The 25,866-nt window shown below is 48.7% G+C and overlaps 1 protein-coding gene across 4 annotated transcripts in view; it reads left to right on the top strand.

Moving 5' to 3' along the window:
• The window catches only part of WDFY4 (WDFY family member 4), a 280,866-nt gene that overhangs the window by 174,572 nt on the left and 80,428 nt on the right, over positions 1 to 25,866 (top strand). For all 4 annotated transcript variants that reach the window (XM_087862949.1, XM_087862950.1, XM_087862947.1 and 1 more), the window contains exons 41-45: positions 2,873 to 3,079; positions 4,503 to 4,554; positions 7,178 to 7,344; positions 20,138 to 20,286; positions 25,085 to 25,205. In XM_087862949.1, coding sequence (XP_087719075.1) covers positions 2,873 to 3,079; positions 4,503 to 4,554; positions 7,178 to 7,344; positions 20,138 to 20,286; positions 25,085 to 25,205 — 696 coding nt within the window. The remainder of the gene's footprint in view (positions 1 to 2,872; positions 3,080 to 4,502; positions 4,555 to 7,177; positions 7,345 to 20,137; positions 20,287 to 25,084; positions 25,206 to 25,866) is intronic.

Below are 25,866 nucleotides of genomic sequence, written 5' to 3'. Positions count from 1 at the left end.
TGCATCCTAGAAGTAGGCAGGGCTCATGCAAAGCCTGGGAGCCACTCTCTAACCAGTACAAAGGTTGTGTCTTCTTGCTGAACCATGTGCCTATGGGCTATCTCTGCCTCGGGGAGCACGGCTGATGCACGTAAAGGCACTCCGGTTCGAGGCAGGTGGCCATGACCGTGTACCCATACATCCACCTCTCTACACTGTCCGCTCCAGATGGGCTGCAGAGAGCACTGTTCCCAATCCCGGGGAAGGATGCACGTTAGCCCGTCCCATTATCATCCTTCATCCCTTGGAGTAGCCGGATTTAGATGCCATTCAGGACTGAAGCCAGGGCTGGACTCAGCCCCTCCAAAGCATGGGGGACCAAAAGCAGGGAAGGGCTGGTTGCCCAGAAGAAAAGCTCATCAATGCTACCCAAAAGTTTCCATTAAGCCCCAAATCATAGCTACCTCTGACATACCAGAAACCCTGTCTCTGAGTCTCTGGTGTGGCATTTGGCTCTATCAAGCTTTAAACTGAAAGGGGACCTTACCTGGTGCAGAAACATGGGCATCACAGAGCACCTTGCAGGTGTGGGAACTCAGGGCTTTTCTGTTTGGTCATCTCATGCCCTCTGTCCTGGGACCACCTGTAGCTTTCTATCACGGACTAAATAATCACTCATCTCTGAGAGGTCTCACCACTGACACACGTCTGTCTGGCCACAGGTATTCCAGACAACTTATTTGCCCTGTGATGAAGATTCGGGCAGCCGTGAACCCTCAGGCTGCATGGGTAGATCATTGGGGGTGAAGAGGATACTCTTAAAAGACTAATTTTAAGTCCAGGGTGGACAACCCAATAGTTTGGGATTGTTCATGCTCTCTGAAGCTCTATATGTTATTCCAAGCCCAGTGGCAATCTCGAAGGAGTTGAAATATTTTTCTCAAATGAGTATTCATTTCATATAGCCTAATCCCTGTAAAAGGCTTTGGACAGGCATTATTTTTCTGGAGTTCCTTATGAACCAGTTGGAATATTATGTAAAATGCTGTAACTATTTTGGATAAGAATTTAAGAAACAAAATAATCTTGCTTTGAAATAGGATTTGCTTTATTCACAGTAATAATACTGTTTATGCCAGGCAAGTCACTACGTAAAACTCTTGAAAATATTGTCTCATTTAATCCTTCCATAAACCCATGGTTTTATTATTATTGTAATATTATTAACTGCATTTGGTGAGGAAGCTGAAGCTCCTTTATACCAGACTACTGGGGAAAAGCAGAAACACCATGACAACCCAGCTCCATCTGACGCCAAAGACCATGGACTAAGCACTGTATTGTCTGCTATATTTTCTTTATTTTTTTAAGACTTTATTTATTTGAGAGAGAGAGAGAAAGAGAGGATGAGCCAGGGGGAGGAGCAGAGGGAGAGGGAGAAGCAGACTCCCTACTGAGCAGGGATCCCGATGCGGGGCTCGATCCCAGGACCCTGAGGTCACATGAGCTGAGCCGTAGGCAGACGCTTAACCAACTGAGCCACCCAGACTCCCTGTTGTATTTTCATGGGAATTTTCTAGTTCCAAGAATGATTTACCTGTTCCAAATGGCCCACATTTACAGGCCTAGCTCTAAGTCCGCCATGCCAGTCTTTGAAGTAATAGCATCAGAAATCATGAGTTAATAGAATGAGGGCAGGCCCTCAGGAAAGGAATCAGCAGGCAGACTTAAGTGGAGGCTTTGGAATCAGATAGACTGGGTTTGAATCTCAGCTCCATCACCTGGTGGTCCTTGGAGAAGTCATTTCTCCTTTCCCAGACTTGATTTGTTTATGAGGATAATAGGAATTCTTTACAAGTTTCAAGTTTCACTCGTGGTGCCACTGGGTAGAGCATATGAGATGCAGCAGGTGAGGGGCTCGGCCCTAATGTATGATAATGATTTTTTTTCTCTTTATGTTAAGTTTATGAGATCTGTGCTTCTTGTCACTAACACTATCACCTTTTAGTTTTCTGAAAACTTAAAATCAAATTTTAGGGCAAATGCCATCAAGTATTTGAATAATTGCAAAATTTCACCCTGCAGACAAAGCTGATTCCACTGTTGAAACAGACAGGTGTCAAAGTTCCCTTGGCAGGTGATGTTGAAAACTTCAGTGTGGCATACAAAAGCAGTTTAGGGGTATATTTTATAGAAGGTTCGAGTTACACTGTAGCAGAAGGTGTGTCAAGTGTCACGTATGCAAACTATGAAGATTGCATAGGTAAGGGATTATTTTCAGTTATATCAAAGGTTTTAGCTTTTATGAACATTCTAGAACTCTTCAACATTCTAGAGTCCTATGATATTAGGATTTAAAAGACCCTTAAACAACATCTAGGCCAAATCTCTCATTTATCAGTTAGAGAATCTGAGGTCCAGAGACAGGAATGACTTGTTTAGATCTACCAATTGTTGGCAGATTTACTAATCCCCCACACCTCCGGTCCAGACACTGAAAGGAGTATCCTCAGCATCATTTTTGAAGAGTAGGGTCTGTGGTGAGATTCTACGTTCCGTTTATAAAATAGCTGTCCAATCTACTCTGATGAACAGTCCCAGGACCTTTGGGACTAGTTGTGCTTTGCACAGCACCCAGCAGTTACATTGCTCTGAAGGCCAAAGGGCAGATGGTTTTTCTCCTCCTTTGACCTGGATTAAATGGTCTCAAAGCTAAAAAAACTGATCTCTTCTCCTGGCCTAGTCCTGGCTCCAGAGTATATTACACACCCTCAGGTGTGCAGGGCCACCTAGAAGGGGTTATTTCTCTCGAACAGTTAAGTGGGCTTGGTCTGTTCACCCCCAAGCCCATGAGAAATGTGTCCAGGAGTGACCCCGTCCTTCTGCTTTCCAGAGGCAGAGATGTGGCAACATCAAGGCAGCCAACGCCTGGGCCAGGATTCAGGAGCAGCTTTTTGGGGAGCTGGGCTTGTGGGGCCAGAGAGCAGAAGCCACACTTTGCTCCAGGTGGGAACTGGACTGGAGAGAAGGACCAGCTCGCATGAGGAGACGCATCAGACGCTTGTCTCCCCTGGAAACTCTGAGTTCGGAAAGGTTCAAGGTAAGAGTTTAACGCAGCAAACCAATGATGCTTCCAGGCAGGAAATGTGTAGGGAAGTGTCTCCTTTGCTTTTCCTTCCCATGCTCTCTTCATCAGGAGTGCTTTGAGAATGCTTTGGCATGGGCAGGCAGGAGGGGTCCTGTGCACAGTTAAATGTAGGAGTGCTGTAATTTATTCTTGATGCCATTTAACAGAAGAAAAGAAACACTCTTTCTCCCTGGTACATAGAAGGGTTGCTCTAACCACAGCCTGAATGAATAAGTAAATGAGTGATTGAATGAATAGTGGAGTGGTTCATTCTGACACCACTAACCCAGGACAACACGGACATCCACAAAAGTCCAGTGGGATAATCTGGACATCAGTGTTTGCAAAGAGCCTAGTGATGGCCATTGTGTGTTTGTACAAATTATTGGCCATGGAGCAGTCATAACCAGCCCTGCTATGGGCATTATCACACAACCAAATCTCGTAACAGGTTTTACAGTGGAAATATCTTGAACCCAGCTGTTTCTGCAAGCTTGAGCTCGTGACCCATGTAATCCAAACAACATTGAGGCCATATTGGATTCCCAACCAACGGCATCTAGGTAGTCCCTGGGAGTTACCTGTGATGAAGTTTGAGCTCTGTGTTGTCAAACTGACAGTGTTGCCTTTTAAAGAATGGGGAGCTGGTTGGATTAGGAGTGGGTATGGAAAAATTTGTTAATAGTTCTTTCATGTCCTCGTTGAACAATTCCAATTCAAGATATTCTAGAAGGCAGCCTTCCAGACACTAGAATGCAAGACATTTCCTTCTGCATTCATCCTGAGATACAATGTTGGGTTTATTCTCTAGTCTGTAACCTCAAGATCTTTTATCCACTTTAAATCCTTTATAAAACTTAATGAAAAAAATTATATTTCATTTACACTTGAATTTTTAATGTACTCTCAGTAAACCTCTGGTTTTATATAGTATTTTTCCCTCAATACATTCCTTAGGAAGTGGAGGCAGGAAAATTAAGTATCCTGCCCTCTGTGCTAGTGACAAAGTCAAAATCTGGCCAGAAAACCTGGTCTCTGGTCTTTCAGGCTGCCCAGCCCCAGATCCTGGGCCTGGTCCCCTCTCCAGGGTGGCCCATACCACAGACATCCGGGATGCTATTGAATCCCATTTTGGCATCATCTTTGGTAATTACTGTAAGTCCTACTTAATGGAAGATTGTGGGTTTTTTCCCCTTTGACTCGGGACCATGAATACTTGCATTTTATTGTGGTCCTTTAGGATTTAGCTCCCTCCCTTTTGCATCTAAGACTAGAGTATATGAGTAATTCCAGGGGGTCACGTGCATGTGTGTGTGTTTGTGGGTCTGTGTGATGGGGTGGGGAGCACAAGAGTAGTCTTCGGATTTCATTTCTCTTTTCTCTGGTTTTATTTCAGGAATACCAAGACAGAAACGGCAGTGTTTCGGAAACAAATGTTGAAAAGCAAGGTATTTCATTTATCTGTTTAGCTGTTTTTTCATTCGTCATTAAACCACTTCTTGGCTTTATTTAATATGAAATAATATTTTGGAGAAGAAAATGCTGCCAGTCTAAAGTAGGTGGTGCTAAGACTCTTTTCTTTACTGTGCTCTCCAGTATAAGGAGGAACCAAGAATTTTACGTTAAGGTTGTAACAGTAAGAATTTTATCTTGTCAATTTGCTATATTAGAGAGACCTTAAAAGTATCCCCAAGTAATACAAATACACGCTCGGTATGTGACCCAAAATACATAGGAAAAAATAAGAAAATGCTTTAAAATAAAAATGGTTTAAAGAGATATTTGTACTTTTTACACTGAATTCTGATGATAACAATGACAGCTACAATAGTCATTATTATTTCCCAGGCTAAAAAAAAAATACTTTGAGTCATTTTTTATATTTACACTTACTCTTTATTTGTATAATTCTCATGGAGAAATTTGGTTGGGTTGGCTTTGCTGGAAATCCTGGGTTTATTTTCAGAGGTCATTTGGCATGACCACATCCAAGCACCCGTGCACACACGGAAATACAACACGCACATGCACACAGACACCTGCACTCTATTCTAGACTGTGTTTCTGTCTTTGCTTCAAACGCTCCCTGTTTGTGAGTTTCATTGTCTCCTGAGGTGCAGCTAGGGTCCTATCCTTAACCAAGTGACAACTTCGAGCGCTGATCAAACTTGTCTCATTTAGTGCCCAAGTACTGGATTTGGCATTGAGCTTGCTGTCTTGCCAGTCTGCAGTAACTGTGCCCGGAAGTGAGGGTGCTGGACCCTGAACCCAGGTTGATTTGGGGGTCCCACTGTGGCACAGGACTTGGGATAATGTCGTAATGCCCATTGGCTTCTCTTCTCTTTACCCTAAGCCCCACAGCTCCACGATCAGAGGAGAAGTCTACAGAGATTGCGGTGGTGGAAAGCATGTGCTGATGTGGACTATGGGCATGGGCTGTTCAGTCCCCTCGTCCCGATGTGCAGACCCCTGCCCCCAGTAGGGACCTCAGCCGGGGAAGAAGAAAGGGCTATGGTTCTTCCCTGTGCTTCCCTGGGTGTCTATATCTATACAGTGTTCTCTGTGCATGGGGAAAACCAGCAGACACTTTCATTCATCCAACTGAGAGACTCCCAGGTGGGGAGGAGCTCAAAGAGGTGAGCATCTTAGCACAAAGAAAATGGCCAGTAGCCCCTCAACTTTGCAGTCACGTGCCATATGCCTGCCTGCTTTTGGCAAGTGGACATTTAGGACAGGGTTGGGGAGCAGGATCCAGAAACCATGCGGTCCGTGCTCAGCTGGAACCCAAATGCCTGTGCCCAGGAGTGCATGCTTGGGAAATAATCTGGGTGTGCACACACATGACCACAACACAGCGCACTCATGCTAGAAATAGAAACTGTCTGTGCCTCCGAAAAATTGGAGATGGATTAGGTGATTATGAAAGAGCCACAAATAGAATATTATATAGCTGGTTTAGGTGAGTTTAAAGAACTTTTAATGGAATGAGAAAGTGCTCATAATCTCAAAAAAATTCTAGAAAAGAGGAGGCGCCTGGGTGGCTCAGTCGATTTAGCTTCTGCCCACAGCTCTGGGATCGAGCCCTGCATCAGGCTCCCGGCTCGGCAGGGAATCTGCTTCTCCCTCTCCCTCTACCCCTCCCCTCTCCTTGTGCTCTCTCTCACTCTCTCAAAATAAATAAATAAAATCTTTAAAAAATTCTAGAAAAAAAAAGTAGACGCAGCATGATTCTTACGATGTCAAAAAATCGTGTGTGTGTGTGTGTGTGTGTGTGTACATGCGTGTGCAGGCAGGCACATAGCTATACGTCCAGAAAAGATATTAGAAGTAAAGAACCCAAATTGTGAACAGGGAAGAGAAACAGACTTGGTTCAGATTCGGCCTCTAGTTCTTTGTGACCATATGACCTTGAGCAAAGTAATTGGCCTCTTCCACTTTTCCCCGATTGTGAAGGGAGGTTGAAATAGAATCTGCAACCCCATAGGAGTAGATGAAAAAAATGTCACCAAAAGCATCCAGCACAGAGAAGGAGCTTACTTACTCCATCTGAGCTCTTGTTATTAGCAGTATGTCTGGGTGCATGAGCGATACTTGTTTTACTTCTCAAATATTTTAAATTTATTCTCACAATTTTATGGATTTTCCAAGTTTTTTTTTTTTCACACTAGGATCATAGTGCATCCATAATTAGAAAAAAAAAACCCCACTCTTTTAAAAGAATGAATAAGTGAAATTCAGAAAAAAACAGATTCTAAATGACCCTAAAACGAATTTCTCTATTGATTAATGAGGGTGAATTTTGAGATGTTGCCCTGTGGTCACTCTGGAGCTACAGAGCAGCCAGACCTGGGCACACCTTCCAGAATAAATCAGCCTAACAGTGTGTTGACTGCACCACAGGGTCAGAGGGGTGATGTCCACTTTAGTGAGGGACACGCTGAGATCCACACCACTCACCCCTGCCCTGAAACCTTGCAGTTTCTCTCAGTGACTCAGGCCCACACTATGCACCATCCCTTGTAAGGTCAAGTGGCTTACACCAAAAACGTGTGTCCCTTTATGCTGCTGCAGATGACCTGACACCAAAGGAAGCTGAGAGCAGAAGAGAGGAGGTGGCAGTGGACTGCACTCAGCTGACCTTCTTCCCTGCCTTACGTGAAAGTCTGCACTCCGAAGATTTCTTGGAACTATGTAGGGAAAGACAAGTTATTTTACAAGAGCTCCTTGATCATGAAAAGGTAATATAGCCCATCATGATTGTTCTTTAAAAATTATCAGACATGAGATCAAGCTTTCTTCATTCACGTGGGAGGTGATATTTCTCTTCATTATAAAAAAAAAATGAGCAAAAAGAACAGGCCTGCTTCTAAATTGTTGGGCCCAGAGCAGGGGCACAAATGGAAACTGACAGACCCTGCATTGAGATGTTTAAAAGATATAAATTAAGGGGCACCAGTGTGGCTCAGTTGGTTAGGTGTCTGCTTTCTGCTCAGGTCACGATCCTGGGTCCTGGGACCGAGCCCCACATAGGGCTCCCTGCTCAGCGGGGAGCCTGCTTCTCCCTCTGCCTGCCGCTCCCCCTGCTTGTGCTCTCTCTCTCTCTCTCTCTGTCAAATAAAAAAATAAATAAAAGCTTTTTTTTTAAAATATACAAATCAAGCTAATACACTGTTATGAAATATGCTCTAACTTCCAACACTGACCTTTATAATACCTGGAAGACCTGGAAGTTTTCAGATTTAGAATTCTTGATATCATTTGGCACTTTGGCTCCCTGCCTGCAGTCTGACCACCTTGAGGGATCCATCCCACATTGAATGTGGATGTGTTTGGACACTCAGCCCATAGGTCCAGGCTGTGCCTGCACTGCTCACCCTGCCACCAGCCTCCCCTGGGTGCCCACTCAGGCCTAGGGGTGAGCACACTTATGGTCCTGTCAGCCCTCTGCAGGGTGGACCTGGAGAAGATGAGTGCATGGGCCAGGGGGCAGGCTGGGCAGTTAGCAGGGAAGTCCGCAGCCCAGGATGCCTGGAGTGGGGTTGGAGGACCCACGGCATGGCTGCCTGGTGTGACTGGACTAGGGCCGGAGGGATCCTTAAAGTATGGACCCAGCAGAGGATTCCTCTTACCCAAATCTAAGGAAGGCATGGAAGATGAAGTTTATGTCTTAGAGTAAAACAGCCTGAGCTCAAATCCCAACTTGGCAACGTACTAAATTGCATGTTACCTAACCTTTGTGAGCCTCAATTTTTCTTATCTTTAATAGCGAATGTAGAGCAACCATTTCATAAAATTCTTGTAGGTCTACCATGGGACAGTGTAAGCAAAGAGACTGCTCAGAGCTGCGCACACGTGAGGTAGCCCATTTAGGACCAGCTCTCTTCTTTTGCTAAAGGCTGGGTGGTTTAAGGGCCTCCGAGTCCCACCCATCAACCCTTCCGTTCACGACGTAAGAGAAGGAGATGCACCAGCAGGACAGAGGAGCGGGCAGGGTGTGGCCCGGAGGCCGTGCAGGGACTACGCAGAGATGAGCGTAGGAGAGCTGAGGGCTAGTCTGGTGGATGAGAGTGGATCCGGACTAAGGGCCACCGAGTAAGCAGCCTGGATTTCCAGGAGCAGGTGCCGAGCTCAGCGAGCCTGTGAGGGGGCATCAGCAGGTGCAGACATGAAGCCTGTCCTTTCCAGGGCCGGGTTCCTTGCAGAGGCTCCCGGGGGTGTTAAACTGGGATTTGCTCCTTGTAGGGATTGGAGAGAAGGGGGCCGGCTTGAAGTGCGTTGCCAAATGGTCTGCTGCAGCACTTTTATCAAGTTCCTTAGCTGCTCTCAGACTGGGGTCAGAGTTTAATCCGCGCCGTCTTGTAACATCATCCTTCTTACACCTGCTTACTCCAAAGCTTGCCGGCATAGAGCACATTTGCAGTCCCGATCACAGCTCGCTACCTATGACTGGGCTCGTGCTGGTGCGTCTACCTGCACTGCCCCGGCCGCTGACTCTCTGAAGCCCATCTGGACCGCCTCCCGCTCTGGGACCTGAAGTACCTGCGGTCTCCATTGCCTCACCCCTACCCTTGCTCCTGGCACACACACTAACCTTCCCCGCTTCACCTGTCTACCTCTCTCACTGCACTGATGCCCCTTAACAGGGAACCACTGGGTACCTAACCTCAGGCATGCCTGGAGTAGACATTCAGTAAACACTGATGAATGAAGATCTGTTAAATTCATGTTCATTTTACTTTGATTATAGAAGTAAAGTAGGTCTACTTTATAAAATCTTTAAAAATGGAAATCAAAATGTGTGTGTATATATATATATATCACATATACACACACATATACATTTATATACTGTGTGGTATTCATAATACCCAGCTGCTGAGGACTAACAGCTGATAACGGTTTGGAAATTAATATAGGATTGTGCTCATTTGAGAAATGCTTATTTAGTAAATGTGTAATCAATTGAAAAACAGCTAGGGGATCAATGTTTTTTTCTATAAAAACTTTTCTTTGCCTTATGGCCTTAAAAGATTATGTAAAGCAGGGGGCAGCTTTACCCCCAGGGGACATTTGCCAATGTCTGGAGACATTTTCAGGTTCATGAGTTGCTGGGGAAGGGATGCTGTTGACCTCTAGTAGGCAGAGACCAGGGATACTGTTAACTATCCTACGAAGCCCAGGACAGTCCCTCCCTCCACCAGAAAAGAACTATTCAGTCCAAAATGTCTACGGTGTGAAGGTGGAAAACCGCGATAGGCAGGGTGCCTCTTAAGCCGATGTCATGTTCAGCTATCTACTCCTACAATCTTGACAGGGTAAGGAAGTATTGGATTGTATGTGTCCATATTGGTTATTTTCATCGTTCTGATAAGAACAGGTCAGTGGCTTTGCTTCTGCTTGGTGTATTGATCTTCCGTTGCTGCCGTAACACACAACCACAAACTTAGTGATTATAAACAGCACATTATCATCTCAGAAGTCCCAGCACAACATGGTTCAGCTGGTTCTCCGCTGAGAGTCACACAGGGATGAAAGCAAGGTGTTGGCAAAGCTACATTTCTTTCAAGAAGTTCTGGAAATGAATCCATTTTCAAGCTTATCCAGGTGTTGGCAGAATTGGGTCCAAATGCTTCTATAGGACTGAGGTCCCCGTTCCTTTGCTGCCTGTCGGACAGGGATCATTCTCAGCCTCTAGAGACCACCCACATCCTTTGCCTTGTGGCCCTCTCCTCCTTCCTCAAAGCCGGCCACTGCAGGGCAAGTCCTCTCCCCCTTCAGACCTTGCCGGCCCCCTTCTGCCTCCCTGTCACATTACATCTCTCCCACTAGCCAACTCTTCTGCCCTCTTCTGTTGCTAAGGGCTCATGGGAGTACATTGGACCCAGCAGGTCATCCATGACAACCTCCCTATTCTAAAGTCTGCTGATCTGTACCTTAATTTTTTCTGCAGGTTCTTTCAAGCAGCACCTAGATAAGTATCTGATGGGTACATCAGGGGTGAGGTTCCTGGGGGACATCTTTGGAATACTGCCTACCATTTAGTATCACTTGGGGTCCATATCCTACCTAATCCATGTCCTCAGCTTCCAAGGGGAGCTTCTGTGGGTAGCCTGGCTCCCGTATACTTCCCAAGGCCAGCCCGGGCGGAGGGCAACATCTGGAGTTCACCGTCACAGCCAAGAGCTAGTCTTAGCCTCAGTGTATGCAGCAGGTGGGTGACATTGGTAAGTGTCCTGGCCTCTGAGAGTTTTATTTTTGCTGGTTGTCCCACTCAGTGGCATTTCCCTCAGGGGTCCTGTTGGAGGTGGTGGGGGGCAAGAGCCTGAAGCCCACAGGTGACTGACTTTGCCAGCCCCCAAGAGGCAGGACAGGACCAGGAAGAGACTGTTCTCTCATCCTCCCCTGTCTTGTACTTAAACTTCAGTCTTCCTTGGTCTCCATGTCACACAGCAGAAGCACCACACGTGGCTTGTTGTGGTAGCAGGGATCTCCAGGCTGTGCAGACAGGAGCACGCTGAACCCAGCAGCGGCTGCGAACAAGAGCATTCGTGTTTCCACTTAGCACTTGGTATATCCCCTTGCCTGCCTGGAGGGGACAGCCTGGGGGCAGGGGCCCAAACAGATGTCAGCTCCCTGGAACCAGAGACTGAGCAGCTGAAAGGTCAAGGTGATTCCTGCCATTATCTGGACATTTGTTCTTTGCACAAGTTGTTTTGATTCGCTTCATTGGGTTGTGCTTGTTGCCTCTGGTTTCATGGTAAATTACGGGAGAGGTTATTTCCTGATTCAGCCTGAGTTTCTCCAGGATCAATGGAACCAAACCACTGGACGCATTTGCTCCCTGGAGAAGGAGGTGTGGGAGGAGAGCAGCCAGGGCCACACAGGGGCAGGCTCCTGATGGTGGGGTCAGTGGGGGGTGGGGCAGAGGCTGCAAGCCGACTTTGTACAGACCCCACTTACCCAATCCCACCTCCACCACGTACAGACCTAATGACTTTGAGTAAGTAATGGAACCACTTCTGACCTCATTTGCTTTATGTTTAAAATGGGGTTATACTCCTTGACTGACCAGCATTGCGTGTCCCTACCCGAAACTCTGTGCTCCATGCAAGGGGAGCTCTCAGTGGGTAGTATCTTATCACTGTAGGCCATTGCTCCTCCTTTAATAGTACCTCAGGATTTGTTCTCTCACTCCAAGAAGGAAGGAGATATGGGGTGCAAACCCAGGTGCCTAATTCATGGCCCTGAGGAAGTGGGAAAGGGCCTGTCAGTGCAAACAATGAAATGCTCTGATTCAAACCTGGCGCCCGCCGGCCTGACCCCTGGGGTGCTCCTGTGAGGCGAGGTGCTGCAGGGGCACAATGCAAGACTCAAGGGGTCTGAGTGAGGCTGTTGTCCTGCTGCCATGGTGGAGAATGAGGCAGAGAGTCAGCGAGGAGCCTAGGAGAGACCTGGCCCACTGGGGTGGGGCCCCCATGGGAGTTCCTGCACCCACCACAAAATGCAACATTCTGTGAGAAAGAGGGAAGTTGGCAGGCTTGGGGCCTGAAACAGAAGGAGTCCCTAAACTTGAAGCATGGGGCAGGAAGGAGCACGGGGAAGCAGGCCGCAGGAAACCGAGAACATCCTGGGAGTCAGGTCTAGACTAACAGCTCTCCAAGGAGCAGGCCCTGGCTGGCTGTGGGGGGGATGGACCCGCCCTGACGGGCCCTCCTCCCCTCCCCCACCTCCACCAGCCAGGTGCTCATGGTCTGTGCCCCCGCTCCCCGCTGCCTGTAGCCGAAGCCGCCTTCCGAGCAGTCTGTCCTGGTGTCTGGTGCAGGCCCACCGCACTCTGCCCACTCTGCCGCCAGCACCACCTCAGCACATGGCTGTCATCATTGCCGAGTCTTCCTGTGGTTTTGTTACAGGCAGGGACAGGCTTGCACTCATCCTCATCCTTCCCTTTTCTGCCATGAAGCATGTGTGCTGGCGAAAGGTCTGCCGCACTGGAGAGTGTGTCAAGAGGCGGCCGCAGGGAGCCAGCCAGGGGTGCAGGGCTCAGGGAGTGGGCCTACGGCCTGCAGCCAAGACCTGGACTACTCGCGGGTACCTGGGGACCTGGCTAGTGGGGGAACCCCTCTGTGAGCAGGAGGGCTTCCACAGCAAATCCACCACCAGCACCAGGAGGCCGATGCTGGCAGTTCGTGCCCTGGAGGGCAGCTGGGCACAGGACAAGTGCTCAGACTGGACTCAGAGCCTCCCTTTGCTCTTTGTTTATCGCTGTTAGTGGCAAAAAAAAATGTCACTAGCTGGATGTCTGGAGCTTGCTCTGTGTGCTTTCCCTACAGCACTTCATCTAGTCTCACACCTGTGGGGGTGGCTGTTACTTCCCTTTCCCTGGTGGTGACAGTTGGGCCTGGAGGGCCTGGTAGCTGGAGTTGCTGGGATCTGAGCTCAGATCTGTGTTGCTCGAAAGCCATGTGGCTCTCCATGCTCTCCCAGCTCACTGTGTTGAGCAAGTTATACTAACGCCCTACTGCCCTGTTCCCATACTGGGGCTCAGGCATGTTGGCTCCAGGCCCTGTTGTGCTTCTTTTGTAAACTTTCTGGTTAGCAGTGGTCCAAGCGGGCAGGCCTCCAGGTCCCTTACCACACACGGCATGTCTGCCCAGGACACAGCGTGCTGAGCACGTGCCAGGCCGCCTGGCCGCCTGCTCATGCCCTCGCCCGTGGTCCACTGCGGCCTTCATCTCCCGTGCACTTTCCTTATTGTCAAGGACAGGAGCTGGATGTTGAGAAAGGAGGGATTGTTGCACTGACCCCTGTCCTCCGAACATGTTCTGGCAACAAAGTTTGCACATGGCAAGTGTGTATGTATATTTGGAAGGAGGGGGTGGTATCCTCTGTCTTTCTCAGGCTGGCACTTTCTGCCTGTATGGAGACAGTTTGTAGCCAGCATTGGTTGTAAGCTGGGATTCCTCTAATTCACACGTCTCCATTAGACCTTTTGGGTCCGTGCTTTTTCTCAATTTCTCAGTGAAAGCACAGCCACACAGGGCCGTGAGGCGGGTGTGCATCTGCGCTCAGAAAACCTGCCGCCAACGAGCCATGGTATAAGCTGGCCACCCCACGGCGAGCCCCCGGTTTCCCCTCCCCTGCCACCTCAGAAGTGCTTTGCCAGAACAGTCTAGGAGACTCTCCGGGTTGTAACCTCTTTCCAGGCCTCTGGGGGGCCTGTTCCTGCCAGAGACTCCAGGGGGATGCAGGCAGGCCTGGGGCTCCAGAATGACAGCGGCTTAACTCCTGTCTGTGTGGCGTGGGAGCTCTGATTGCCCCCAGCGATACCTGCGACAGTAATTACTCTGTGCTACCTTTGCGTCATTGATTAATGATTCCCAGAACCACAAACACATTTCTCTGCGAATAGCTCCGTTTGACATGAGAAGCGGTATATTTAATGCATGTTAATTATGGGCCTGAGTCAGCCACTGTGCTGTTGGGGATGATGCTTTGTATCCTGCCACCTGAGCTGCTCTTAGAGCTGAGGCTCCACGTGGCAAAATGGGCTTCCAGAGTCCTGTCCAGAGTCAGGACTCAAGTGGCAGTTGTTTTTGCTGTTGCTATTCTCTTTAATTATATGAAAAACAAAAATTATTTTTTATACAAACTCAATGTGAAGTATTAGCTTGAGTTTGCTCGCAGGGAATCAGGTCAAAGGGAGTAAATTTTTGCTCTGGACAGCAGAGAGCAGCATCAAGCTCTTCCCAGGTATTTTGAGATGAGGCCATTTATAGAAAGTGAAGAAGCGTGTTAACCTTTCTAGGTGGTAACTTCCCGCCCAGGCAGGTGAATGGCCAGGACTGACTCTAAGATGCAGAGCTGGGTGTGTCCCTACTTCACACCTTCTGTGACCCTCTTTGGCATACTTTGTGCACAAGGCCGCTCCCAAGCTGGTCCTGCCCCTCCCTGCACGTGTCTCTGTCACCCTTATGTACACACACACACACACACACGCTCACACCTGACTTTTGACTCTAACTGTTCACAGCTACTTATGATCTCCAAACATGTCCAGCTAGTTCAAGACTTTGTGTCTTGGAATGCTTCTCCCCTGGTTTTGTCCTCTTTACTCCAGGGTCACCTCCTTGGGGACCATTTCTACGAGGTCAGCCCTGCCCCCATTCTCACCCCTGTCTGGGCCAGACAGCCCCCTGTGTGTCCTGAGTGCTTGTGTTCCCCCCTCTGCATGCCATGCTGCGACAGTCGATATTCTCTTTCCTGTCAGACCATGAGCATTGTCAAGGTGGGCTTTGTCTCCCTCCACGCCCAGCAGTGCATGGGACACGCACTAACCATTCAGTGCAGACCTGGTAAATGAACACAGGAACGAATGAAGGCGTTACGAGCAATATGCTGATATGAGATGAGACCTCCTCCTTCATAGCCTCGCTGGCGTCTGGGAGTCAGCTTCTCAGAGTATGGTCTTCAGATGACCTGCGTCAGAATCAGGCTGCTTAGCAAAATGCAGATTCCAGGCCCCACTGCATACCTGCTGCACCAGAACATCTGGGAATGGAGCCTGGGAATATGAACTTTAACAGGCTGCCCAGGTGATTCTCACTCATTCTCTTTGAATAAATGCCCGAGATCCACAAGTCCAGGTTTTACAATTTTCAGAGCTGCCCTGGCTAGAAATGTGCTCCAATTTCAGTCAGTCGCCAACGAGCAATCCTTAGTACATGCGGCCTCCCTAGACTCTGTGCTTTGAACAGTCCTCAATGCGTTTCACATGATGCTGGAACAATTTCTGTCCTTTCCATCTGGTCTCATCTGAGCCAGCCGTGAAAGACGGGGAGGCTCTGCTGTGTGCAGGCTTGCCTGTGGAAGTGGCACCTGCGGGCAGGCAGGGGGCATCCCCGCTCCTTGTCTCTGCCTGGAAAGATGAGCTGCTGTAAGGAGAGCCACACATTCTGCTTCTTCTCAGATTTGCCGAATTGATATAAAAATTATCTCTTTCTTGTTTTATGATACATTTTTTGAATACTTGTATGACCGAATGCTCCATTTAAAACTGATGTAGATGCCAGAGTTCACAGGTAACCAAAATAAATGGAATTTATGTAGTCTCTCCCCTTATTATAATTAACTTTTTTGTGGCAATCGGTACATTTTTGAAAAATCAGAATACTTATTCCATATGCCGGGAGAACAGGATGCACTGATACCAGGGCCTAGGCGAGCAGAAGATGTACAGAAGGGACATGTGATCCGCGTGAGCAGGGCTGAAGCTTCCTTTACTGTAGATCCGCACAGGTGCAAGGAAATGTACGCATCTGCTCTGTTCCGGGGTGTTTCAGACGGCTCTGCACCTCGCTTTTTCTGCCCATCAGATTAGGGCATTGCACTAACTTGCAGACTAATAGTGCTGGAAGAACCGCAGAGGGCCCCAGCTGACCTTCCCCTTTTGCAGATGTGCACACTGAGGCCTGACATGCTGGCAGGGGCTGCCATGGAATGTCCCAGCAAACTGTTGCCCCTGTAACTTCAGCTCTGGGATTTTTGGATTTCCAGCCAGCCTGTTCCTTGTCATACATGGGGCCAAGTACGGCCACATACTTAGTGACCCACCTGCCAGGAGGAATGATATATTATCTAGCCGACCTCCAAACCATTCTACTTCTGAAGCAGAAGTTCCTCTCTTTCTAAAGTGATCGATAGAATCACGGCATGAGGGATTTTTTAACCATGAGTAAACTTGGGAGGCAGCCCTCCCAGGGCTAATTTAAATAGAAGAGCAGGTAAGAGTTCACTTGGGTTCATTTTTTAGTTTTTAAAATGCCATTCTTTTCCAGCAGAATCAATTTTTAAGCTATTAACCCAGCTCTCACCAGACATTTTTCTTGTGGTTTGGTTTATTCTGGTTGTTACTTAATTCTCCCCAAAGGAAAACACTAGGAGCTCATAGGAATGTGCTCTGGCCTCTGCCGTGGGCACCACAGAAGGTGGGCAAGCGGGAGCTTCGCAGGGAGGGGGGAGGCTTGGAGGTACGCAGGCCAGGGCTGATACCGGGGCTGTCTACATCTCACTGTGAGAACTTGAGGATGAGGTCTGCTCGTACAAAGGGATAAGAGGAAACGTTTAAACAGGCTGGCTTCACAGCCTCCTGACGGTGCTGGTGGGCGTGTAAATTGGGGCCACCTTACAGGGAAGCAGTCCAGCAATAGAGGAAAATTTAAGATACCCACAGCCTTGATCTTCAGTCCGACTTCTGGGAATATATCCTTCAACCCACCATCCTGTGTGTTCCAAGTGATATATGTCCAAGGATGGTCACCGCAGCATCGCTTGTAATGTCCAAACATTTGAAAACAGCCTGAATCCACAGGGGATTGGCTGAATAAGTTCTAGTGCGTCCTTGCAAGGAAATACTCTGTAGCTATCAATAAGAGTGAGGCAGCTCTGTAAGAAGTGATTCGGCAGGGTCTCCAAGGTGGGACATTAAGGGAAAATACTAGATGCAGAAGAGTGAGCATATGAGTATGCTATTTCTATAAGATAAAAAGGATGTATGAACATCTTACGCAGTTACGGAATCTCTTTGAGTGGTTATGCTGTAGGAAAGGTACAACTTTTTCCCTCCCCTCTGAGACTCCCCAGCTAGCCTGGAGAATTAAGTTGACAGAAGACAGATCAGCAGGATAACACAGCTTTTACTTTTACAGGTACGTGCGAGTCTTCACAGGAAGATTAAGAACCCCAAAAGTGGTTAGGCGAACACAGCGTAGTAATTGTGAAAAAGTAACCAAAGTATACAGGGAGGATAAAGGGAGCTTCGTTCAGCCAGGTTTATTTGTACGAATTTGTACACTCTGTGTCTCGGGTGCTGAGAATGTTCTTTTCCTCCTAATGTAAGGAGGGCATTTTTCACCTAAGAGTTTTATCTCCCGCTTTCAAGGGGAATAAAAGGGTAGGCCAGAGTGCCCTTTCTGCACCTGCTGCTTTTTAAGTGTTTTTGACTCAAAATAGTCATGACACACTGGCATATTTTAGGGTGGCACATCTGCTGTCTGTCAATACAATGAAGTGGTGATGGTGCTTGCCTCTGGAGGAAGCTCTCAGCGAAGCCGGCGGGCTCCATTCAGTTGCCTAAAGTAGACGTGTATCCTCAATCCTTCCTATTATTGTTATTGCTTTTATTGGTTTTGCCGTTTGTCTGGTAGCAGTTCTTGTTAATTCTACCAATTCTTGCTTAGATTCCCTACTTCTCTCTTTCCTCCCATTTGTCTCTGCAGCCATATCCCAAGCCGTCTTTCTTGAGTGGACCACAGAAATAGCTACATGACTGATCATGTTCCCTCCACTCTTGGCTCTTCTGATCTACTCTGCACCCAGCAGCCTCTTTCAGAAATTGAACCTTCCCATGGCTTCCTGTTGCAATAAGCGTAGAACCCAATAGCCTTACCAAGACACCCAACCCCCGCCCCCCCAACCCGGGATCTAAACATACCTACTTCTCAACTTCATCTCAGCTACTGTGAACTCTTTTCTGCTCTCCAGATCTGCCCTTCCTGCCTCTAGGCTCTGGACTGGATGTTCTTTCCCCTCAAATGTCCTCCGAGTTTTCCATGGCCGCTCCCCCTTCCATACATCAGGTCTCAGAGTTTGTCTAAAATAGTGTCCCCTTTAAGCTTCTCTCTTCCTTGTGATCACCCCACTTTTTCTCTCTGAACACATATCATCATTGGTGATAGTTTATTGGTTGACATGCATGCTTACCATCCATCTACCCCCCTGGATTTTAAGCCAGGGTAAGGCTTCTTGTTTGAGGGTAAGGTCCTTGATTATCTTGGCCATCTCTCTAGCTCCGAAGCCCAGCTGGCATGTGGTAGGTGCCGAGTGCAAACTTCTGAATAGATGACTGGATGAATGAACAAATGGGAAATGTGTCCATGGTGAACGGTGGCTCTGCCGGGGGCTTGAGGGCTACCTCCTTTGACAAGGCGGATGCAGGAGGGGCCAGGGGAGCCAGCTGCCCACAGGAGGCTCGGGTTTTACGTATCAGGACTCTAAGCGAATCCTGATTTAGGAAAAATAGTTCAGAGACGACTGTGGGTCCTGCTTCTCTCGGAACAAAAAACCCTTGGCAAATCTTCACTTTCAAGCCGTGGCCCTGACTTTGATCCCATTAGATGCACAAGTTAGGGAGCCGGGATTCAAGGCCTGCTTTTCCGATTTCATCGCTGTGGCCCCAATACTGTTCCCAACGGTGAGCAGGGAGCTTAGCTTCAATCTCAGGCTCTGCCACTACTAGGTGACTGATCTTTGGTGAGACTCTTCTCTCTGGGACCTCTTTTTTTTCCTCCCCAGTAGTAAAATCTCCCTCGCCTGGTTGTAAGGATTATATTGATTAGTATGTATAAAATGTTTACAATGGTTATATGTTAGATAGTAAAAATCAATCAATCAATCAATCAATCAATCAATTCCTCTTTTGTGTAATTAGAATTATCACAGAATTACCGTGAGAAAATTTTGGCCTTGGCCTTACTTTTGGTCCATTTGGGCTCCTGTCATCTAGAATTCATTTATCTCCTCATTTGTTCAGGGATTTATTCCATGTAAAGACCCACTGAGTCCTTACTTCATGCAGAACTCCAGGTCATACCAACACACTGTCCCAGGTCAGCCTCCCCGGGAAGCCAGCTCTGGGCCGGAGTGTGCACGTGGGACATTCACTGAGAGATGACAGCCACAGGGTCGTGCAGAGGGAGAAGTGCAATTCTGATGCAGTCTCAGCCAAGGCCTCAGTTGATACCACGAGAGCAGGAGGTATGGGGTGGAATTGAGGCACAGAGTGACTCTTCCTGCCCTGCAGAGACCAGATGTTGGGTAGAGACTGCCACCGGAAAAGGGGCGTGCCCTGTAGCCAGGCACGCTCGTTAGCACAGGTGTTCTGGAAAGCTGTCAGCATTTCCAGCTGCTGAGAATGAACCTGAGTCTTTAAGGAAGGGTCTGGGGGGAGCACGTGCCTCCTCTGCGTATACCTGGACGAGCCTTGGCCTTGCAGAGACAGCCGGACCAGTCTCACACTGGTGGTTCTGGACAGACTTGTTCCAGTCCTGGCTCAGCCACTTATCAGCTGGCCCCCTGACAAGCTCCATTACGTCCTTAACTGAGGGATGCCTGGGACCCTGAAAACCTTCCTCGTTGTTAACCACAGAATGTTTTGCATGGCTGTGGAGGGTTTAAAGTGAGAGGAAGATTGTCCATGTGCTCAGTACAGCCATGAATACTCATCCGCGTGTCTTGGTGGGGGTGGGGGTGGGCTTGGGTAATTCAAATAACGAAACAGGGTGTTGGGTGTAGAAGTGCCACGCAGACTGTGAAGAGCAGGGCCGCGCTCAGGCAGTGGCTCTGTCCCTCTCTCCAGGTGCTGCTCCCACCTCCAAACGCTCAGTGGGCGACTGGTCGCTGCCTTCGTGCCCTCCATAGGAATGATGGGCGTGCTTCACGTGCACATGGACTGACTCTGACACTGTCTCCCTCCAGGTGACACAGAGGTACTCCCTGGTGATCGTGCAGGGCCATCTGGTCTCCGAAGGGGTCCTGCTCTTCGGCCACCAGCACTTCTACATCTGCGAGAACTTCACGCTCTCTCCCGTGGGGGATGTCTACTGCACCCGCCACTGCTTATCCAAGTGAGTTCCCGACTCTCCCGGCACACTCTTCCCTGAGCCTCGACTTCCTTCTCAGCCACCCCGAGTCCTACCCCTCCCCCCTTGGCGTTACTGTGGGCTTCAGTTTGGGCCTGAAACTGAGCCATGAGAAAAAGCAGAAGGACCTTAAGCCATAGGCATCCGTGACGCCGGTTTCCCAAAGCTAGACTCTGGAGTGGGTAACAAGGAGTCAGCTCCTCATGCTTCGTGTGGGATGGAATGCGCCTCAGGACAAGGGGGAGCTCTCCTTAGCTTGTTTGGATGATTGACAGGCCCGTCAGCTTACTCATTCAGCAGCTTGTCGATTGCTCATGTGGTGCGAAGCATCGGGCTCCGCCCCTCTTGCTGAGTGAGAAGCACGAGTGCACTCGGCCGCACAAACAGGTTCTTTTGGAAAGAGTGTGGAGCACCCTATTTTCATGGAACAAAATATTTGTCGTGGGAGGACTCTTCTGGGCTCGCAGTGGATGACATGGGGCTAGTGTGCTGAGGGAGGGCTACTGGAAAACATGGACTGAGATCTGGGTTTGGAAGGATGGATGAGATTTGGGTAGAAATTTGAAGAGTCATTTTTTTTTACACCAACTAATACCAGAGGTCTTTGGCAGGAGATTCAGAGGTTCTTCTTTATAATCCAGGATATTTATTCTATTCGGGTTCAGGTAGCTCTCATTGATTCTCTTGGGTTTACAAAGTGCAACCACTGAACATCAAAGTGGCTGTGTTCACGCTTTTGCTGGGAGTTCGGTTGTCGGCTCCTGTGTTTCCACTTGGTCATCACATCTGAATACGTTTGGATGAAGACATCTTGATTTTTCTGGCTAGCAAAGATTCAAATGATGACAAGACAACTTCTTAACCCAGTGGCTCTCAAACTAATATCAAGTCACCTTGAGGGCTACTTAAAACAGACTTCTGGGGCCCCCCTTCACCCCAGTTTCTAGTTTGGTAGGTCTGTGGTAGGGGTTGAGATTTCAACAAGTTCGCAGCTGATGCTGATGGTACCAGTCTGGGACCACACTTTGAGAACCACTGTTTTAGACTATTGACAGGAAAACCAGAATCTTAACCTGCCAATAACTAAGAATTTTAATGCCTGGTTTTCATATCATTTCCAGCCTATGGCAGGAAGCAAGAGTTTAAGGAGTGTGGAAGAATGTCAACTCAGCCTCCCTTGATTGAGACTTGCTCTAAAATGCTTGGCCTTTTTCTTTCTGCTAATTTCCATCTTTTATTCATACCAAATGTTCACCGATTGCCGTGAGTCTTCTGTGCTTTTCCAAGGCAGGAGGAGCATAATTAATACTTGGCACATGCATCCCATCTTATTGCTCATGTTTTATTGATACTGATCAATACGGACAATGGGTCTGCAGACTCGCGTTTCTGAGAGCTGATGAAAGCTTTCTGCTCTACCTCTATGCATGGGATGCCCGTGTAATGACTTGTAGAATCCATTGCTCCGCTCTCGGCCTCTGGCTTAAATCGAGTTAGTGTTAGATAAGCTCTTATTGATTAGGCAGATTGTGTTTATGAGGTGCCTCTAATCGAGGTCAAACTGACTATAGCTGCACTTTTGATAGAAGCCCCGTTGTCAGGTTGTAGGTACTCACCTGATTTGCAATGGCAAAGGGGCCTTCCCATGTCTGGGAATGTACTTTTCTAGAATGCAAGTAGGAGTGGAGTGAGAACAGATTACTACCCTGGAATATCATTTGGGAATTGCTTAGGTAATTCTAGTCACCAGACCTCAGAGAAGTATTTGTTAATCAGACAGTGCTTTCTATCTGAGGTCTTGTCTGCTGCCCTAAGAAACTGCTAGCTCTCATGGAGATGTGGTTCTCAGAGACTGGCTATTAGATCACGTCAGATCAATGGGGATTAAGTCTTATTTTGACCATGGAGACTAAGGAAGACACATAAATAAGCCAGTTAAAAATAAAGCTAACGCAACCCTGAAATGTCTCTCTAAAAGACTGCCATTAAATTGAGTATAGTTGAGCACTAGACCTTGAAAGAGGCTCTCTGATGCACCATAAAAATATCCCAAATAAAACTCAGGAACAGTGCAAATCCTCCAGCATTGATCGCACTTGCGTACTTTGGAACTTTCCTCAGAAAGTGAGAACCTTTCCAGAAGGTTTATTTTGCTTTTATTGAGATCCCCTGTTGCCTGAATCAAATGACTATATTTGTTTCCTAAGGCTGTATAACAAAGTACCAAAAACTGGGTGGCTTGAGAAAACAAATTTATGGCCTTCCAGTTCTGGAGGCTAGAAGTCCAAGATCAAGGTGTCGGCGGGGCCGTGGTCCCTCCACAGCTCTAGGGAGGATCCTGCCTTTCTCCTTCTAGCCTCTGGTGTGTCCCTATAGCCCTCAGCCTTCCTTGGCTTGCAGATCCGTCACTCCAGTCATGGCCGCCTTCTCTCTGTGTGTCTTCACGAGATTGTCCCTCTGTGTGTGTGCCTGTGTCCAAATTTCCCCTTGATTTAAGGATGCTGGTCCTATTGGATTAGGGCCAAATACCCTATTCCTAAAAAAAAAAAGAAAAAGAAAAAAGTCACATTCTAAGGGATTGGAGGTTTAGGATTTCAACATATCCCTCTTGGGGGACACTACCCAGAATAGCGGGAGGCAAGGTCACAAAGTACAAGATTGGATTCATCTTATGGGAATCCAAGCCACCCAGCTGGTTCTTCGTGATAGGGTGTGATGTGGAGATAGTCTCCACATCAGTCACAGCAGCTCTGAAGCGTCGTTGCTCTGTTTAAGTCGATTCAACAGATCCTCTCTGGACATCTGGACTGTGCCTGGCACTGTGGTCGACTCCATAAACACAAAGAGCCAAGTCAGATGTGGGCTGAGTCTGGGAAAGAGCTTGTGATCTAGTGGTTGATTCTGGGTTAAGTTACAGGTATAAATTCTGACAACCATTGGATAACTTCAGAAATAATTTCAAATATTTCAGTCTGAAATCCCCACTTTGACTCTCAAAGACCACATCAACCCATAAGATTATCACTTAGTTTGCTGTGGTTTCCCTAATTAAGAATATTAAAAATTACACTGTGGCCACTCTGGAAAACTTGCAGATGTCATGACAGCTGTCAGGCAAAGGGCTGCGATACCCTCCTAGAAACTATGGCCACAGCTCTCCCTAAAGAAGAACATGCAGCAGGCCCTCCTTTCCATTCACTGGCCTTAGGCCCTCGAGGTCTGACTCAGTGCACAGAACACGGGGAGTACAGCGTTGGCCGAGAGACCCAGTCGTGGCTGTTTGTGACTAACGCTACGTAAGATAGAACTCCAGTGTGGACTTACATCCGTGAACTCAGTAATGTTTTTTACAGTGTAGTCTTCCTGAGCATTCGGGTCTGTCTGAGCATTCCTGCGCTAGATGGTTATTCATTCCCTCCAAGTAGGAGAAAAATGAGTGCCTGTCCTCCTAAAAGCATTTTCCGGAGCATTGTTCCTCATGTCACCAGTGTCTCAGAATGCTGGGTTACAGGATCAGTCAGCACAGAGGACCTGAAAGGAGGGAGCTCACAGGGAGAGCTCCATATGAGCCGGCGAGCCTTTCTGCCTCAGAGGAGAGAAAAGCGGTTAGTGAATGAGCTTGGGTTTTAGAGTCAGAGGACCCAGGTTGGAATTCAGTTCCACGTGACCTTGGAAAAGTCACTTCTCCTCTTTGCTGACCTGTGTGACAGACCCACGTCTCTGCTTCCCCCAGGAAGCATGGCCCGAAGGCCAATTGGCCTGTTGTGCAGGCCGGGTGGCGAGGGCCACCCTCAGAGCTGGGGTGGGGAGGAGGCGGAGTGCCAGCTTCTCACCCATTCCTGCCGCCTTGTGCGGGTGCAGGGGCTCTTCCAGCTCTTGGCTCTTTGGATCTGCGGTTGATGCATAGGCTTCTTGAGGGCTGAGGTGCCCGGGATGGGGAGCGGGGGGCTCTAGTTCTCAAGTCCTTAAAGGGCATTTGACCAGAGCTTTTGCAGCCATGCACCCAATTTAAATTTGCTGCGTAACTCAGAATAAGTCTCTAACTGAAATCAGTTTTGTTAAGTCCCCGCTCATTGGTGGTGAAGAGCTTCATTTGGGTCCCTAAAGGTGTTGCCGTTACTCCCAGTGCATGAACTGTCCTCTTGGGAATGAACTGGAGTCCATTTCATTATTTTCCCTTTTTCCCCTCTCCCTGTCTTCCCAAGGGGAGTCATTCTGACCTCCGAGAGGGCTCCAGGCTCGGGGCCGGTGCTCTGGGGGCCACCGCCGATGCTGTGGCCAGTGTCCTTCAGCCTGCCGGCTCTCTTAGCCCACTGCATACGTCTTTGGGGCTCAGGGGTAGCTGGGCCACCCCAGGCCCACGATGCCGAAGCCTCACTGAACACAGGTTTTTTATGGAGGCTGCCTCTTCATCTTTCCGCCCTTGCCTTCTGGCCTGAAATTTCTCCATGTGTAATGGCGTCTTTCACTCTTCCCCACCCCCTTGACCCACGTTTGATCCCCGTACCCAGAGAAACTTCTTACACTCACACCCTGTGCCACTGTCTGCCCTGGAGGCTGTCCCCTTGCCTGGTGACACTCGTGCGCCACCCTGCTCCAGGGCAGGGCTCACAGAGGCAGCAGCTCAGAAAGGGGTCAGCGGGTCAGCAGTGCTGGCTCCCCGAGCTGGCGGTGATGGCAGCCCTCCACCCACAGTCTGCAGAACCAGGCGTGGGGCCACACGGCAAGAAGCAGAATAAGCCCTCCATATGCCCTCTCACTGCTTGTCCTGTCTCCTCTCCAGCATCAGCGATCCATTCATCTTCAACATGTGCAGCAAAGACAGGTCCTCCGACCATTACTCGTGCCACAGTCACAGCTACGGGGACCTCAGGGAGCTCCGGCAGGCACGCTTCCTCCTGCAGGTAAGCCCCGGGGAGGGGGCAGGTGGTCCAGGTGCTAGTGAGGCCCCATCGGTGAGGGACATAGTCCGTGACCCTCTTCACACCTGTGCACAGCCCAGTGCCCTTTGGGACACATCTGTGAGTGTGACTTATGTTGGGCCTGGTTTCCTGGTTGGGAGTTTTGACATCTGCTTCACTCTCTTCCCAGTCCCTGCTATTTGGCTATTGGAACCTTCTCTCTCTTGGTGTGTCATTTAGGACCCCCCTTTGCTTTATTTTCCCCTTGACATGCCCCAGAGTGGTCTTGAAGATTCTGGAGCACAGGACAGGGCAGCTCCGTTCCCTCGTGGCAGTGCTGATGACTATGAGTCGAGGGCCAGCCTGCCCTGTCTGAGAGTGTGGACTGCCTCCACTGACCTCCACCCCTGCCCTTTGCCCTCCCTGTAACCAAGCCCATCTCCAAACTCCTGGGCATTTCCTGTGCAAGTAGTTTGGAGATCTCCTGACTGTCCCTGCCAGCCAGGGTCCCAGGGCTTCACCCAGCGCCTCCAAGGGCTCACCAGGGGCTAAAGGAGTCAGTTCCCTTCAGAGGCGGGGCTCTGCCACCAGCAAGGCACAACCTAAGGCTTCTCACTTGAGTTGCAAAGGGAGGAGCCCCTGCTGGCCTCAGGCACATCTGGTC

This window comes from Ursus americanus, chromosome 6, assembly GCF_024610735.1.
Source record: "Ursus americanus isolate L20-20 chromosome 6, mUrsAme1.1.p, whole genome shotgun sequence".
Lineage (NCBI taxonomy): Eukaryota > Metazoa > Chordata > Mammalia > Carnivora > Ursidae > Ursus > Ursus americanus.
Note: the sequence above shows the minus strand (reverse complement) of the source record. Positions and strands in the feature narration are given on the sequence as shown.